Source organism: Urocitellus parryii, chromosome 4 (assembly GCF_045843805.1).
Source record: "Urocitellus parryii isolate mUroPar1 chromosome 4, mUroPar1.hap1, whole genome shotgun sequence".
Taxonomy (NCBI): domain Eukaryota; kingdom Metazoa; phylum Chordata; class Mammalia; order Rodentia; family Sciuridae; genus Urocitellus; species Urocitellus parryii.
Genome location: NC_135534.1, coordinates 144,225,974 through 144,243,197, shown reverse-complemented (window position 1 = coordinate 144,243,197; position 17,224 = coordinate 144,225,974). Strand labels below are relative to the sequence as shown.

Sequence of the window (17,224 nt, the reverse complement as noted above, 5' to 3'; positions counted from 1 at the left end):
GACGTGTGTCTTTAGAATCAGGTGCAAATTATTCTCCTCTCCACTCCTTCACTTTTATTCTTTATGTAAACACCAATGTAACAATAAACTGCATTTACTTTCAAACACTTTGGTATGTAACTAGGTCAATTAAATACATATTAGTCTACCTAATGTAAGGAATTTTGCCTCCTCAAAGATTTCTCATTCCAGAAGTTCCCCCATGGAAACAAAGGGAGAATGTTTTTTTTTATTATTATTTTGAATAGGACCCTTTCCCCGGGACCCACTCTAGGCCAGGAGTCTCTCAGGCTCACACACTTGCCCTTCCCCCTCCACCACTTAAGGGCCCTTCAAGGCTTATTCTTGCATTGGGAGCTGCCACATCCTTATTATGTAGAAGATCTTAATTCATTTGCTTATTTGCGTTCCCTTCCACATTCATAACTTTATTGTCTGACCTAAGCAATCATACTTTTCAAGCACTTTGAAGAATGGAAATAGTAAGTCAAAGAAGTGGCTGGTGCCGGCAACTCTGAATGTTACCATTTGAAAATTCTGTTGAGAGAGAGAGAGAGAGAGAGAGAGAGAGAGAGAGAGAGAGAGAGAGAGAGAGAGATAAGTGAGAATTTGCCATATATAGCACCCCGAGAAATGCTTTTGCAATGAAGGGGGAAAATCCTTGATGTTTTGCTTCAAACTAGAATGACATCTTCTCTAAGTGGGAATGAGGGCATCACATTTTGTTATGCTGAATGCAAAATTGCTGAACTTAATAGGAACAATAGCTTTCATGTACTGAGAACTTTATTTTAGGTGCTGTGCTAAGCACTTTCCTTCCTTCCCACATTTCACTGTACATTGTTGGGAATTTTTCATGTTCTTAATGGGATTCTCCATTGTAATCCCTGCTTATCTTGGACTCATGAATAATTTGGACAATAATACAGATAGTCCATTCTCTTAACCCAGAAGGCAGGCATTCCATAAGTATTGGAGACATGAATGGATGAATGGAAGAAATGAATTATGTCTATTCTTGACCAAAGTTCTAGTTTTTCTGACTATAGCCCTAAAACTTTGTCATTCATATTTCTCAAAAACAAAGTCTTATTTAATTGATAACTTGGTTCCTGACCCGTGCATTGTTAAGTAGCTTTTATACCAAGTTTCTGTTTTCAGAAATCCTCTTTCCACAAGTAGAAATGACATAAACCAAGATCATCTCCTTAGTTTATTTTTTTTCTAGAGTCCTTAGCATGCTACATTAACCTGACAAAGCTTAATCTTGTGTTCATTTCACAATACATTTCATGCAGTTCACAGCTGTGATTGGTTTTACATTGACATTACACATGTTTCGATTCAGCCATGTGAAAAGAATATTCTTAATGGAGTTTGTCTCTGAAAACTGTCCAAGCTTAAATAAGCATCTGAGCAGTTCGCTCTATTCTGAAGTGCAGCCTCTCTTTAAAATGCAAGAAGGATTTTTAATGTAAGAGTATAATGTCCCTGTTTATAGTCCATTTGCAACTGAACCACTTCCTTTAGGTTTCACATATCCTGAGGAATCCTCTTTTACAAAAAACGCATTCAAGTATACTAGATTATTTAATATTCCAGGTTGAGTTTAGGAGCAAGGCTGACCTTCAGCTTTATATCCCCAAATAAATCTCCCACGGACCCCAGCCTTCCCAGCACTATTCTTTGCATTAGACTCTCTTTTACAATAAACATTCAGCACTAAAGCCACAGAGCAGAGCTATTTGGCATTTTCCAGTGAAGTGCAAGAAATTAAATAAGTTATGTTTTTATTGCTAATGTATAGAATATCAAGCACAGTCACTTTGTCAAACAGAAGGAAAAGGGTATACACTAGATGTGGCCTCTCCTGGGGCACCCCAGGGTTGAAATGCACAGAAAGTGTCACCTGGTCACCACCCATGCACTACCACTCTAAGAGGATGTGTTGAGTATTCTGGAGTCCGAGGAGTCAGACCTCTCGTCATAGTCATCCTCGGTGTAAATGGACTGCTTTGTCACAATTGGACACCCATCCTCAGGAATGGAGATCCGAGGGTCTTCCGAGGCGCGGGTGGGGAGGACAGGCGAGCTTCTGAAAACGCTGGTGGAGTTACTGGGGAAGGGACTGACATACTGGGACCTCAGCTGGTACTGCTGCTGCAGCGTCATGGTGTTCCACAGGGTGACATCGTTGGGCAAAAAGGGGCTTGACTGGTTTCTTGCCAGTGTGTTCCTCAGCATCAGTGGGTACCGGGGTGGCTGGGGGAAAGGGTGCTGCAGAGGCACGGCCAAGGGGTTGGGGACAACATTACTAGAGTCCGCAGAAAACCTCAACGTGTCTGGGACTCTAAAGGCGGAGCCCACGGACCATTTGGACGAAGAGATGGGGTAGGAGCTCAAGGTGTGTTCGAAGATGTGCCCGTTAGACGGCAGCACGAGGCTCTCGGCTTCCGCAGAAGTTCGCTCAGCACCGCTCACTGAAGACCGGCTGGACAGAAGGACTTCCACAGCGCCCACCAGGTCCCCGCCGCAGCCTTTCAGGATGAGCTCGAGCACCGTGGGCTTCTGGTTGGGGAAGATCTTTTTCAACACTTCAAGCGGGGGTCTGTTGGCTTTCAAGCTGAAAGGCAGAGACACGGTCCCTGATGGGCCCTCAATCAGGAGGTGATTCTGCTCGGCGTGGTACTTGGGGCTGCCAGGCCTACTCTCGGGGTTGCCTCCGTTTTTCTGGACGGTGGCGTAGCCCCCTTCATCCACCGACACTATTTCTGGGCTCTCAGGGGTGAAGCAGCTCTTACTCTTAGCCACATCTGGGGAGCTCCTCTGGTCCGTGTCTTTGTCACTGAAGACCTCAGCATTGTCTGCAGAGTTGCCATCTCCAAGTCGTTCTTCAGTCAGATCTGAAAAGCAGAGAACAGCTGAGTTAATCCTTTCCTGATGTGCGTAAAGAGGAACAGATGTGTTCAGGAGAGAGCTGTACACAGGCTTCTTGGAAGAGGAAATGCATCTCAGTGGGTCATAACATACTACCATCCTAGGAAAAAAAAGAAATCCAAACTACATCACTGACAAATGGGGAAAAAAAACTGTAAATAAAATCGAAAATCAGAGTGGTTTCTCAGAATGCTGCGTCCATGAAAGCTTGCCTTAAACACAGAACAGCTATGTGATCCTATAACCATGGAAGACCTGGCTTTGGAGCAGTAATAGCCTCTGTGAGTCTGAACTGGGGAGGGGAGCACCAGAGTACAACCCAGGGAAGCAGGAAAAGAAGCCCTGGCTTGTCCTCCAGCTCCCCTTCTGAAGGTGAGGAGGTCCCTTTGTAATCCAGGACATCATCAGCTGTTGCACAACCCGCATACCTATAGGGAATTTTAATATTTCAAATCTGTTTTCCCATAAGCTGATTTGTGTTAATATGTCTCTGTGTACCAGACAGTGTGCTTCACCAGGTTGCCATGTACAACAACTAGTAAATGGGATTTCCAGAGCAAAAGAAAGATACCACTATAGAGTTGAAATCTTTTTTAAAAAAATCCTACTCAGAGGGCCTGGCAAACTCAGTTGCCTGTAACCTGCACTAGAGGGCAAACAAAACCAGTTGTGAATTCTGGACAGCTGGACAGGTTGCTGGAGAGGAAAAAGGAAATGGCTGGAAAGAGTTTGTGAGACTATACAGGGAATAACACCCATCAGTGACACCACAGATCCACAGACCCACCCACGTCCATGGGTAGCAACAGGTAGATATGTCTGTTTTGTTAGTAAAGGTCATAAAAATGACTTAAAGGTAGATTGATTGATTGATTGATTTTTGCAGTGCTGGGGTCTGGAATCAGGGCCTCTTGCTTGCTAGGCAAGCACTCTACCATTAAGTCATACTCCCAGCCCCCAAAGTAGCTTTTGAATTATATTAAAAGAAGAAGGAAAAAAACTTCCCCAATAAAGCTGAGACTTGCTATGAAATAAACCAGTTGCAAATTTGACATTTTGACCTAAAACATTGCCCCCAATATGGGCCAGTATTACAGTGCTAAACAGGCAGAAAGAAGAGGGTAAGAGTGGGTTGTTTTGTAGTAGTAAATTCTAACAGACCTCTATAATAAAGGGACCTATTTTTTAAACTAACAAGCAATATACATATAGAGTTTTATCCTCTTTTTAAAAACATGTACTTAGAGGGGCTGGGCTATAGCTCAGTGATACAGCACTTGCCTAGCATGCATGAGGCACTGGGTTTGATCCTTGGCACCACATAAAAATAAACAAAATAAAGGCATTCTATATATCTATAACTAAAAAAATTTTTTTAATTAAACTTTTTTTTTAAAAAAAAAGCATATACTTGGACTGGGGCTGTAGCTCAGTAGTAGAGCACTAGCCTAGCATGTTCAAGGCCCTTGGTTGATCCCCAGCACCACAAAAACAAAAACATAACAAACAACAAAATGCTATACATATATACTAGTTGTGGCTACTCAATCCAGGGTAACTGATCTGAAGATAAAAATTCCTAATGACTCAGTCAACTGTTGGCTTGCCTATGTTTTCATCTGCCCTTCCTGAATAGCCTCGTTGTCGTCCTCTCTGTGGGCACACCTGATCACGAGCAGATAGCCAGCCGGTGAAATTTCATCAAAGCAGCTTCCAGAAACTATCTTCTCCTATTTATTGTTGTTTATTTTAAAAACCTGAAACAAAGGCCCATTTATGAACGTTTTTCTAATGTGGCATGTGTTTTAAGTATAAATGAAAAACAAAACTTTGGTTTCTTACATGACAATAAATACGAGTAAAACATTAAGTATGTTTTAAAATATTTTTATATGTGTGCAACTTTTGATCATAAATCGGATACAAATTCACACTTATGCAAATTTAATTAAACTGTTTCTTTTTCAATACAAAACATTAAGTATCCAATATGGGGCTCATTTGCAATCCACACACATGAAGCCAGCTTTGCTTTGTTTGATGACTCTGGAACACAACCTATCTTTACAAGAAAATTTGACATCTTCTCTCCTACAACTTCCTAGATCAGGGACCCCAATTTTCTCTTCCCAATTATTGTAGTATATGAATCCATCTCCCTAATCCACAAGACAAAAACAGCAACAAAAGTTTCTATGGATTCAAATTCTAAATAATCAACTATACCTATTCAAATTTTCCTTACAACCCCATACATACCTCTTGTCTGTTTCTCTATTATTAAACGCTGGAAAATGAGTAGACAATGATAGTATGTTGACTCAGCAATGAAATGGGAATACAATTGGACTTTGGCCCTTATTTAATGGGGCTTGAGAAAACAAGTCCAGTACTCTAGCCAGGTAAATATGGACATAAGATAATGTTTGAAATATTATATGTCTCAAAACCCTTTTGTTGTTTAATTTTAGCTTATCAGCATCAGGTATTTATATTCCTTTCATATGCAAGACATGGAGGGAAATAGAATAAAGAGTGGAAAATATCAGGAAGTATAAGATTCATCCCTAACATGTGGAACCTATTATTTGGGGGGGGGAAATAGGATGCACATGCAGCAGGTAAAGCAAAGGCAGCCAGGCAAGACTTTCTAAGCATCCAACATGATGTACGTTGTAAATCAATGTTCTATCAGGACTATGTACAATAGCTACTGGTAGAAGCAACACAAATGTTCATCAACAGATGAATGAATAAATAAAAGGCAGCACATACATACGATGGAATATTACTCAGCCCCTAAAGAGAAGGAAATTCTGACACAAGCTACAACATGGTTAAACCTTGAAAACATGATGCTATCTGAAATAAGTTGGACACAAAAAGAAAAATAGTATGACCCTACTCTTATGAGATACCAAGAATGGGCAAATACATAAAGACAGAAAATAGAATGGTAATTATCAGGGGTGGAAGAAGAGAGAATGGGGAGTTACTGTTTAATGCATGAGGAGTTTCAGTTTAGGATGATGAAGAAGTTCTAGAAATGGCTGGTGTTGATAGCTGAACAACCACTGAATTGTATACCTAAAATGGCTAATATGGAATGCTTTATGTTATATAATTTTTATCACAACACAGAAGAAAAAATATAATACATAGTAATCAGAAACATAGGAGATGGTGAGGATTTTTTTAAACTTTTTTAGTTGTAATTGGACAATATCTTTATTTATTTATTTTTATGTGGTGCTGAGGATTGAACCCAGTGCCTCACAGGTGCAAGGTAAGTGCTTTACCACTGAGCTACAGCCCCAGCCCCAGGATTTTTTAAGTAAAAGCAATGACGTTTCTTCTTGGGAATAAAAGGTGTATTAGGACAGCTAGAAAGCTCAAAACTCAGCTATTTCTTAAAATGTGAACCTAAAAATAGCTTTGTGGTTTTTAAGAAATATTTTTCAGTTGTTCATGGACCTTTACTTTATTTATGTATTTGTATGCTGTGCTGAGAATCGAACCCAGTGCCTCACACATGCTAGGCAAGTGTTCTATCACTGCATTACAATCCCAGCCCTAGCTTTGTGTTTTAAAAGGTAAATTTTATTCATCTTGAATGTGTTTCAAACACTGGGAACATTTCAGGAAAAAAAAAATGTTTAAATCTCTCAACCAAATTCACTCTTCCATAGTGTACTTTAAGTCTCCCAAAGAGGTAGAGTGACCCAAAGAGCAGAAGGTTAGTTGAGAGAATTAGAGAATGTTATTCTGACTAATCTAATGGATCTACATTACAAAAATAATGCATTTTTTAAAGGTGACAACAGATATATTCTCCCTATCTACTGGATACTAGATGGCAGGATTATAAGTCCAAATCCTCTTTGTAAGTCCAAAATTCCACTTTTGTATCCAGTTTCCTAGGTTCTGCAGGTCACAAGAGGTCCCAGATCACAGGAGGGCCTTTCTGTTGGTTGTGCTAGCTTTGGTCCCTGCCAGGGCACCATGTACTTTGGTTACTTCTTAAGAAGGGTGAGAGGTGGTACCGAATCATCCACCCTTCTCCACAGGTTTCTTGGCTGACCAGCACTCTCCATTTGGGTATCCAGGCTATAGCTAAAAAGTGAGAAATGCTGACAGGATGTCAAAAGAATCAAATCTACAAACTCAGGGCATCCCAACCAACTAAGCTCAGCACTGCTTATGCTGTGTTCAAAGGAAAGATAGAAGATAATGAAAGAAACAAGGTCCAAAGTTCAAACACCTGAGCAGCACATAAAGTCCTACTAGGAGGTCCAGGGCCAACAGAATCCTCATCCACATCCAAGGTTATTGGGGTTTCAAAATTGAACAAAGAAAGACTGGCCTCCAAACTTACACCAAGATAACTCCTCATCCAACAATAATTTCAGAAAGGTAGAATATATAGTGCCTGCAAGTTTATGGCACTATGGTGGCTAGGACTTGGTTGTATTAATGTACCTAAACTAAATGCATTATAAATTATGCTATTTTAAATACAGATTTTTTCAGAAGTAATTATAGAGGGTAAGTTTTGAGTTGTGATAAATTGTAATTTAATAACAGGTGTTTCTTTACATCTCTAAATTTTTTTTTCCTAAATGGACTTTACAAATTGTTCAAGTTGGTTTAAAATACAAAGGCCTTTCTAGATGATGAAATGTGAAACTGCCAACTAACAAAATGAAACAGGAAATGCTCCTGACACACTTTCCTGTCTTTCTTCTTGAAACTGAGACCCCAATTCCTAGAACATAAGGAGTAAGAGTATAGTTCAACTGATATTTTAAACTCTAGTATTTGGGTAGAGAAAGCTAAAGCTACTAGTCAAAAAGTAGAAAGAAATCAATTCTATCTGATATTATAAATCAGTAATTGATGGTCATAGAATGTGCTATTTCTAATGTAAAACATTCAAATGTTTCTAAAATTTTTACTAAACATTTGTGATTAGATTTCATAGTTCATGACAAAAAATACAGCTGTCTCTGAAATAAGCTTTTCACTAATGTAATGATTTTTTGAAACAAGTAGATATTCAATTAAGAAAAAAAGTTTTTTATGGATAATAATGCGACCAGCTTTAAAATGTGTATGCCGTAAGAGTCATGAGACTTTTTTTTAACTGCAAAACTTTTAACTAAGTAGAGAAAATAATGATTTACATAAAAAGCTATTTCAAAATCCAGAATTACAGTTTGCAAAAATCTAACTTTCTCTGGATTTTATTTTTCATATAAAAACACAGTTCTGTTAAAAAAAAAAAAACTATGTATTCACTTTGAGTATTTTGAGAAAGACCACCACACATATAAACAAACATTCTGCACAAAACACATAAAAAACATCTTTCTGACTTAAATGTCATGAATTTTCTACATTCTACCCAATTATATCTACAAAAACGAAATATATCTGACAACCAAAATGAAAACCCAAAAGCTCTGGAATAAGAGAGCAACTTCCTAGCTCAGTATCAAAGTTCTGTTCACTTAAGCTTTGGTAATGCACCTTTAAGTAACAGTTCCCTGACAGGTAGATTTCTAAGCCTAGCATTTCATAGCAATAGCAGAAGTACACAGGCTCTGGAGGGACCTCTGCCCAGTCAGTATTCTAACCAGGGACAAGCTTTCACACTTTCTGCAACTGTTGTTAGCTCACACTAGAGGTGATGACTCATAAAAAGCTGAATGGTTGGAAATTTGAAGTGTAACAGGTAATGAATCTTGGTCTAAAATCTTTCCTTTTCTTCCTGGGGGCAGGATTTGTAAAAGTAACAAGTCATGCTTTGCTTCTAAAAATCATTAGCAACACTAGTTTACTTATATATAAAGGAATCAAGATGGTTCCCTGGGATCAATGTTTTGAGGGGCCATCGGTATCAAGGACAGGGTTGGCTTAAGGGAGTATAGTTTGTGACTGTGGACTTCATATATCTTGCAAAATTTTAGTTTTGATCTCTATCTCAACTCAGAAGGGAGCACTTTTCAAGAAGTAGAGGAGAAATTACCTACAAATCTACCTGTTTGTTTCTAATTTACAAAAATACAGCTGGTTACTCATTTATCCCTCTATTTAACAAATACTCTTAAATCCTTTACTATGCACTGTGCTAGGTAAGATCATACACAGATGATCATCAAAACATTACCTTTAGGCCACCAAGGTATTTATGGTTTACTAACTAATCCTGTAAAATTCCAAGTTATCTGCTCAGTTGGTCAGATTTTACCATGAAACACAGCAAGAAACTCAGAAGCCAGCAGTCCGGCAGACTAGTGTCTTCATGGGTGGAAATACTGTTGTAAACATTCACACTTAAAGACTATGGATGCTACAGATATGAACACTGAATTAAAAAAAATAATCATCAGTGTTGAAAAGTAGAACTTTGATATCAGCTTGTAAAATCTATGTGTGCCTAGTAATTGCAATCAAGAAATTGTAGATTGTATGGACAACTGGTGTCCTGGGTGTTGTTTTTCATAATGTTATTGTTACCTGGTAGTTGATTGAGTTTTTATAGCTGTTTAACTGCATAATAAAATAGGGGGAACCCCGCCTACTTATGTTTTTGTTTCTCTTCTGAGGACAGTAGTATGTGTTGCTTGAAGGGATGTGGGAGTCTGGTCACAACCTAACACAGATACAGAGTGATGGACCTATGATGACTGAGGCCCACCAGACAATCAGAGCCCACAGGACTAGACAAGGGGTCCCAGAACTTGAGAGGCTAATGGCTCAGGGGTTAAAAGGTGAAACAAGGGAGGAAAGCAAGAGGGGAAGAAGTAAAGAAGAAAAGGAGAGAGGAGGCAGGCAGGCAAATGGATTTTCACCAGGCTCTGTCTTCCTCCCTGTGAGGAAGAAGTGCAACATTTCCAGAAAGGGGCTCCAAGTCCTCCAGGGACTTTGATTTATGAAGATTTACTCCCTTTCCCTCTGTAAGGCTGTTAGCAGAAAGTGCTGACTGGCTGCAGCAAAGAATTTCTCATCAATGCTCTTTGATTGTATTTTGCAAACAAAATGCCTGTTGCTTGGTAACATTTCACTTGAGCCTGACCTTCTCCGAAAGTTATTGCTATCAGATTCGATTTACACTGTCCTCCTGTGATTACTGTAATCTTTTAAACCCGGGAGTTCATCCATCAGGGAAAAGAAAAGTTGGTTGTGTAAGTGGAGAGCACGGCTATCCGCCAGATTTATAACACTGGGAGTGTGCTGGGGGGAGACTCTTCCCCGGAGGGCAGTGGACTCTGGTTCCCAGACGTGGAACACTCTGGGTTTTCCTGCCCGCCCAGTTCTCAGGCCATAAAATGGACACCAGCCTCCTGGTGGCCCTCGAGGCAACTGGTTCCGCTGAGTTCTGCAGCCTAGGGTGGCTAAAATAACCAGATGCCCAGTTAAGTCCCAGTAATAGCTGACTTTTTTTTCTCTTTTTCTTTCTTTCTTTCTTTCTTTCTTTTTTTTTTTTTTTTTGGTGGTGGTGGTGGTGTAATCGGGAGGTCGGTTAGCATGTTTTTTTGCTAAATCTGGCAAGCCATCTCAGGGCTCCTTTGGACTGAGAAAGTAAGAAGTCCCGTAGACTGTGGGTGAAGGAGCAGCGTCCCCGAGGCCGAGTGCAGGAATGGCTGGGTCACGGCTAGAGCCTGCTCTTTGGCGGACACTGCACCGGGTTCCCCAGTAGCTGAGAGTTAGGAAGGACCGGGACCCAGAGAAGCCGAGCGACCCCACAAACGATCGCTCCCTGCCATTCGGTCCAGGGAGAGGAAAGGGAGAGCCAGGGTCCCTGTCCCAGGCCAGCTGCTCCCCCTGCCCCATCCACGCCCACCGCCCTGCACCCAGCGCTCTTAGCTGTCGGTGCACCCGCCTGCAAGACCAAGGGCTAGACCGTCCCAAACCACCCCCGCCGGCTACGCCGCGGAGTCCCACCCAGCCAGGTTTGAAAGAGGCAGTTACATTTTTTTTTTTTTTACCTAGTTGGTTTTTGCTTTTTAAGCCCTCACTTCCAGACTTAGTTTTTCATTTCATAGGTACCGTTCACAAGCGACTTTTAATTCTTTCCCGCTTCTTTCTTCCCTCCTAGCCTGCAGTCACAGAAAATTTCCGTTCCCGGCCTGGATGAGTATTCCCCTAACAGCTATTATATTTGCAGGTGCTTCTATTTGGGAGAAACTTTTTTTTTCCAAAAAAACAAAATTAAGCCGGGCTCCGTGGTGCATGCCTGTAATCCCAGCAGCTCCAGAGGCTGAGGTAGGAGGATCACAAGTTCAAAGCCAGCCTCAGCGAGGCCCTAAGCAACTTAGTGAACCCATGTCTCAAAATAAAAATCATAAAAAAGGCTCGGGATGTGGTTAAATGCCCCTGGAATTCAATCCCTGGTGCCAACAAAACAAAACACCCAAAATTTAAATTAGGAAGCAGATGGGGAAAGACCCAATCAAACTGAAGCTGAAAACCCAGAGCAAGCATAAAAATGTAAAGATGCCCAGAGCAAAGAAGAGGCATGAGATAAAATAAAATAAAGGCGGTTTCTTCAAATCTTCTAACTTGTCTCCCTGTAGTTAATCTTGTCCTCTCCTTTCAGAAGAAATAGACTGGAAAGGAGGTCTACTTTCCTATTTGATCCTGTTCTCTTAATTCTAACCAAATATGTTTTGATTTCTTTCTCCCTTAAGAACATTTAAAAGATTTTTGTATACATATTTATTTTGATGTCAGATATAGACCTAAGAACAATCTACAGCCACAGATCATTCCTGTCCAGGTACCACGGGCTTTGGCCACCCAGGACACTCTACTGGAGGAAAAGTTGGGGATAGGTAAAAGTTTGGGGGTAAAAAGCCACAACACAGGACTGTAACTTCAGCTTCTCACCTTGGCTGTGACCCTTAACTTCCCTCAGCTCTGGAGCCCATGGTCCTGAAAGGCTGGCAAGGCTGGCTGAGACTGCTGATTCAGACATACTAACAGCTGAAAGATGTCCTTGCTTCCTGTGATATTTTCATGGGGGGAGGGGTATGAGGAAAAGTAGAGGGAATTTAGGAGAATAAGTGAATTCCATGGTATGTATAAAGAAACTAATTTACAATTTGAGGCTTAATCAAAAATCTAGTAATTCCAAGTCAGTAATTGATAGTAATCATTGATAGTGCAGAAGAAATCTACACTTAAAAAGACAAAAAGAATATTACAATCCATAGTTAGAAGTAAAGATCATTAGAATATGGAAATTCTCCTTAGAACCACATTGAAAGGGATGTTCAAAAACACTGTTGGATTCCTTTAAAGAATCTGAAACAGAATTTGGGAAAGGTATCTTCCAGTTACAAAACTTAGCTTTGGTATTAAGATGTTGCTCCCTGAACTTGAAGGTTTTTCTCTAGGATGCACAGCAAACACACTCTTCTTTAAGATATGTGCTTTTCTCAAAGATTTCTAGAGAGGAAAAACATTTTATGAGCTGGTGGTACCCTCATTTCTATCCAAGAAAAAAAAAAGAAAATCTCTCTACTGCTATGTTCTACAGAGGCCTTTTGCCCTGCAAAAAGGCTAGCCACGTTCATTAACTCAAAGTTCACAAAGAAACAGATCTGCATCATTTGCCAGAAGATAGAGATTTCTATGCATGAGTATTTACTGTACTTGTGGATCTACCTTTCGAATACAGCTTTGCTTACTCTGAATATATTGTGAGCTACTTATAAAGGAGTATGATATGCTTCTAAATATCCCTGATATGTTACATCAAATACATTAAATATAACTGCCCCCCAAAAAAGGTGTAACCCATATAACAACAAGCATTCTCAGCCAGTTTTCTCTAACTTAAACCCCAAATAGACTTTCTCTTTATGTACACTGCATAGAATGGGTTTGCCTGTGTGCTTATAATTCCTAGTGAAAAATAATTATCTGCTCTTTTTCCTGTCCCACTTCATTGGATAGGTGACTGGCTATTTAAAAAAAAAAAAAGAATTATGCGGTCAAACTGAATGAAAGAAACTGAAACAAAAGTTGTGCAAATCAACATACAAGGTATGTGGTAGGCTGGAAGCCTAGCCCTAGGATTGCTGGCTCAATCCCTCAAAATAATCACTCGGACCTCTCCTTCCAATTACTTGTTTTCAATTTGGAGGGCTCAGCCTATTCCTGAAAACTTGTTAGAAGAGCACCAGGTTGGGTTTGTCCACTTGAAATCTGTTTCCTTTTTTTATTCCTCCAAAGCATGTGTCCTGCTGCTTTTGCAGCTCCAATTCCACCTTCCTTCTTGGCCTCTTTACTACTCCTCCTTCCCTAGCTCTTTTGGATTTGGTAATTCTTTATAAACCATGAACTTTTAGATAATAAAAGAACAATCGGAAGAGCACAGGATGTGAAAGGAATCCCCTCTTGGACAAGAACCACAGAAACCAATGCCACATTACAGTGGGGATGTAGGACAGGCAGTCACTGCAAAATGCTACCTCTGACATGAACTCAGAAACCTGCTCTAGCTCTGGTGGCAACGGACCCAGGGAAACTGGAAAAGGAAAAATTAAGAAAATAGGTTAGCATGTAATCACTTCTAGAGTGAGTCCAAACTCTCCTAGTTCCCTTGTTCAAATCTTAAGACAAACAAGGAAGGCAAACAACCTTAAGGAACAAAAAGCAAAACCAAAAATTCCTCTTTTGCCCTCTCTTGTTACTCCCTGGCAAATCTGTATATATGAGGAGATACAGGAACAAAAGAGAGACAACTGGAGGGCATGTCCTGAGAAATATTCTGCTTTGGACTAAATATCTGAAAAACCCATGTGCAGTAAACTCTTCTGTCCTTAAAACACTCAGTCCTGCCCTTCACATAAGCTGCTCTAAGCACTTCAGGCCTCGAGGGCATAACTGAGCAATGGGGCAGCAGAAGGAACCCTCCAGGCTACCATCAACTCACCAGTGAGTGTGCAGTTTTCCCAGCTCCAACCAGCAATCCAGTGCTCCTGAAAATCTCTCAGGGAAACTATCTTTTGAGTTGTGGGGGAAGGCAATCACTCTTCCTGGGCTCAACTTAAGGAAAGGCTCTGAGCCTTCCAGTTCTTAATTGCAGCACACCTGCTTCCTTGAGGAGATGGACTTTTTTTTTTCTTTGTACATTTGCCCCAGTGAAAGGGGAGCACTGAACACATTCCAGAGTTCCAAGAGCCATCAAAGGAAAGCTTGGACTACCCAGACCGGGACAGAAGCTAGAGGTTTCCCAGGATGAAGAAGAATGAGACTCAACTTGGGAGTGCCACTCAGGAGGCCCACCTCCAGGGCTTAGGGCAGACCCCCACCCCCAACAAAGCATTGCAGAGGAGGCAGGGAAGAACAGCAGAGGAAAGGGGAGTCAAGAAAGTCTTTGCTCCAGACCCAGGGTTTAGCAGCCTGAGGCCCAATCCAGCCTATAACCTGGGAAAGGGCTTGACAGAGTAGTTTTCCTCCCTGTAGATAAAGTTTTGTTTTTATTTCTTTAAACCAGAAGGACAGCTCAGGTGGCCTGGCAAAGGGTGTTAAAGGACCTAGGCGGTTCTGCAAAAGATGGCTCTGGACACCCAAGATTCTCGGTCCACTATCAGGTTAGGAGTCTTTCGGGACCTTTTAAATTATCGTTCCTAAAAAGGGGCTTCTTTAAACAAATCTCAGGAGACTGGAGGGCACTGGGAGCAGCTAAAAAGGTTATGGGTTCCCCCAAGTTGGAGATAACACGTCCTCGCTCCAATTACCCTAGGCCAAGCTCAGAAGCATGTCCAGTCTGAAAGTCAGCCAAGCTTTGGGCCTTGGCTTCTAAGCTTCACCTCCTCACCCTCAAATGTGAGCTCCTCTAAAACGCGCAGCCAGGAAAAACTGGTCACACAATAATGAGTATGTGCACATGAGTTTAAATTTGGTCCTGTCTCGACTTCTCTATCCTTTGAATTTGACCGGTTCCCCTTAATCTGCGGAAGATGCCTGGCGATGCTTGCCTTTCCCGCGGGGACCCAGAATCCAACTGCACGGGGTCCAGATCAAGGGAAAGTAAGAACCGGCCTAGTGGAGGTAGGCCTGGCCAGACAAACTTCCCAAACTTGCCTCCCGAGCAGAACCACAGCAGACATTCAAGTTTCCCACGCGCCTGGCCAAGCTCGCACACCGCAGACGCTCTTACCTGACTTGGCGAGTTGTGCCTGCAGCGCTCCGGGCTGGGGCTCGGCGGCCCAGCGTAGCGCGGCGGCCGCGGCCAAGTCAGCGGCTGGGCGCGGCGGCGGCGGCGGCGGCGGTTGAGACTGCTGCGAGGTTGGAGGCGGCTGAGGGGTGGTAGCGGCGTCCCCAGGCGGCGGGGGCCCGGGCAGAGCGCGTAGCGAGTCGGGGATAAGGCTCTCCAAGCTCTCGTTGGCCTGCTGCCGGCGCAGCGCCACCTGCGCCGCCATGACTCTCTGCCTCTCAATGATAAGGATGCACTTCTCGCAGGTGCAGTCCTTGAAGCGACAGTAGCGTTTGTGGCCCTTGAGCCAGGACAGCACGCCGTGGTTGCGGCAGCGCGCGCATTTTGGCGTGCGCTGCAGGGGCGCCCGCGGTGGCTGCGACACTGGGCCGCCCATGTACAGGTAGGGGGAGCCGTAGCCGTTCATGCCCTGGGCTCCGGGAAGAGTTGGCGAGCTGGCGGCGGGGGCAGGCCAGCGGAGACTGGACAGCGGAGTTGGGGGGTCTGCTCAGGGTTCCGTCTCCGGGTGGCGCGACCCCTGGCAGCCCTGGAGGCCGCGTGCGTTCTGGGGAGGTCAGAGGTACTGCAGCCGACTCTCCAGTGGCGATCACAGCTTCGGCCTTACGGGTTCGTGTCCCCACCAATCCCCACGCCAGCGACGTCTCTGCCGGTTGCTGCTTTGGGCTCAGAGCCCAGCCCGCAAGTCCTCCTAAGACGAGGCGCAGCGGCGGCTGCAAGGAGCCGGCAAGTGCTCTGATTAAGGTCTGAGACAGCTGTCTGAAGCTCCGTTGCTTGCTGGCCAGGTCCAGCACCTCCTCCGCCTCCCTCTCTCAACCCCTCCTTCCTTCCCCCCGCCCCACCAGGGTCCTTGTCTCTTTGCACTCCCCACCCCCACACCTTCCTTGCGCCCCTAAGGTCCCTGCACTTCACCTTCCTTGCCACCTGCAGCCAGGTCACTCTCGCGGGGGCGCTCAAGGCCCCCTGATCCAAGCCTCTCCGTTACTCCTTCCCGCCGCCGGAGGGACTGCGGCGTTCGGAACACAGTGGTGCACATAGGGCGGGGAAGGGGAGGATCGGCAGGAGTGAGGGTGGGGGTGCCTGTAAGCGAGTCAGGTGGCCGCTCCCCTACATTCTCATCTACTCTCTTTAGGCCTGATCTGGAGACATTGAGCCTAATGTCGATGTTATACCGACACTCAGTGACAGACACACAGTTCCGCGAGGATGGACCTGAAGGAGCTTTGCGGATGCACCCCAGACCTCACTCGGACCGATCCGTTTAGAGTTGTGGTCCCTGTGGCCACAGGAGAGTGGAGTTAGGAGTGACAGGGGTGGTACTGGTTCGGGAAGTTTGGGGTTCTTGATTTCCTTTTGCAGCATTATTTTCCCTCTTTTTGCAAGAAAATGAGCGTTTTTGAAAAACTGACAGTCTGAAACTCATGTTGCAGTCTACCTTTATTTTTCTACTTCCCCTTCCCGTTTTTAAATAAAAACCAGTCTGTGTCTTGAAGGGCCCAGGAAGTGCTCACCGCTGGGTCTAAACTCTCAGAGAGCGGGACCAAGGAGCCAGGTTAGCATCTGAAAAATTACAGGGTAAAATCTTCCCACTTCCCAATAGCTATCGATTCATCAAATGGAGGTATCTCTTTACCGAAATCAAATCCCCACGAATCTGGGATTTAGTTAAAGATAGGGATGGAGCCACCCCGCTCCCCAACCATAGACCCCAGTCATAAACGTCTTTGAGTGGGGTGAGAAAGGCCCTTGCACAAGACAGCATAAAAATTTGTTTAGAATATTATTTTGCATGTTTCTAATCTCCTAAGAGTACCAATCTCTCCTGATGCAGACCACCATATATACGCATAGAGACGGCTAACCTCCCCACCCCCAAACAAACAAAAGACTACACTGGTGGATACAGTAGGCTCCAGGCAGCATAATGACTGTGCAAAGGGGTAAGTGGCAGTCCTGGCTCCGTCTGTTCGCGTTCTAAAAGCGTACGCGAAGATAATCTTATAGCGGTGTGGACGAACCAAAGGCTAGATGAGAGAATAGATGAGTCCGCAGCAAAGC

The 17,224-nt window shown here is 43.3% G+C and overlaps 1 protein-coding gene across 1 annotated transcript; it reads right to left on the bottom strand.

The window, feature by feature from the left end:
• Window positions 1–1,935: 1,935 nt before the first annotated feature.
• Window positions 1,936–15,575, bottom strand: Dmrt3 (doublesex and mab-3 related transcription factor 3). Its single transcript, XM_026413068.2, has 2 exons — window positions 15,113–15,575; window positions 1,936–2,903 (listed from the first exon to the last, which is right to left on the bottom strand). The coding sequence occupies exons 1-2, from the start codon at window positions 15,573–15,575 to the stop codon at window positions 1,936–1,938; spliced, it is 1,431 nt and encodes a 476-aa protein (XP_026268853.2).
• Window positions 15,576–17,224: the final 1,649 nt, after the last annotated feature.

What these genes read in the sequence shown, in the direction of transcription:
- Dmrt3 (XM_026413068.2), bottom strand. Translation starts at nt 15,575, where the DNA reads ATGAACGGCTACGGCTCCCCCTACCTGTACATGGGCGGCCCAGTGTCG. An exon ending in GGCACAACTCGCCAAGTCAG is followed by an intron (nt 2,904 to 15,112) that starts GTAAGAGCGTCT and finishes TCTGCTTTTCAG; the next exon opens with ATCTGACTGAAGAACGACTT.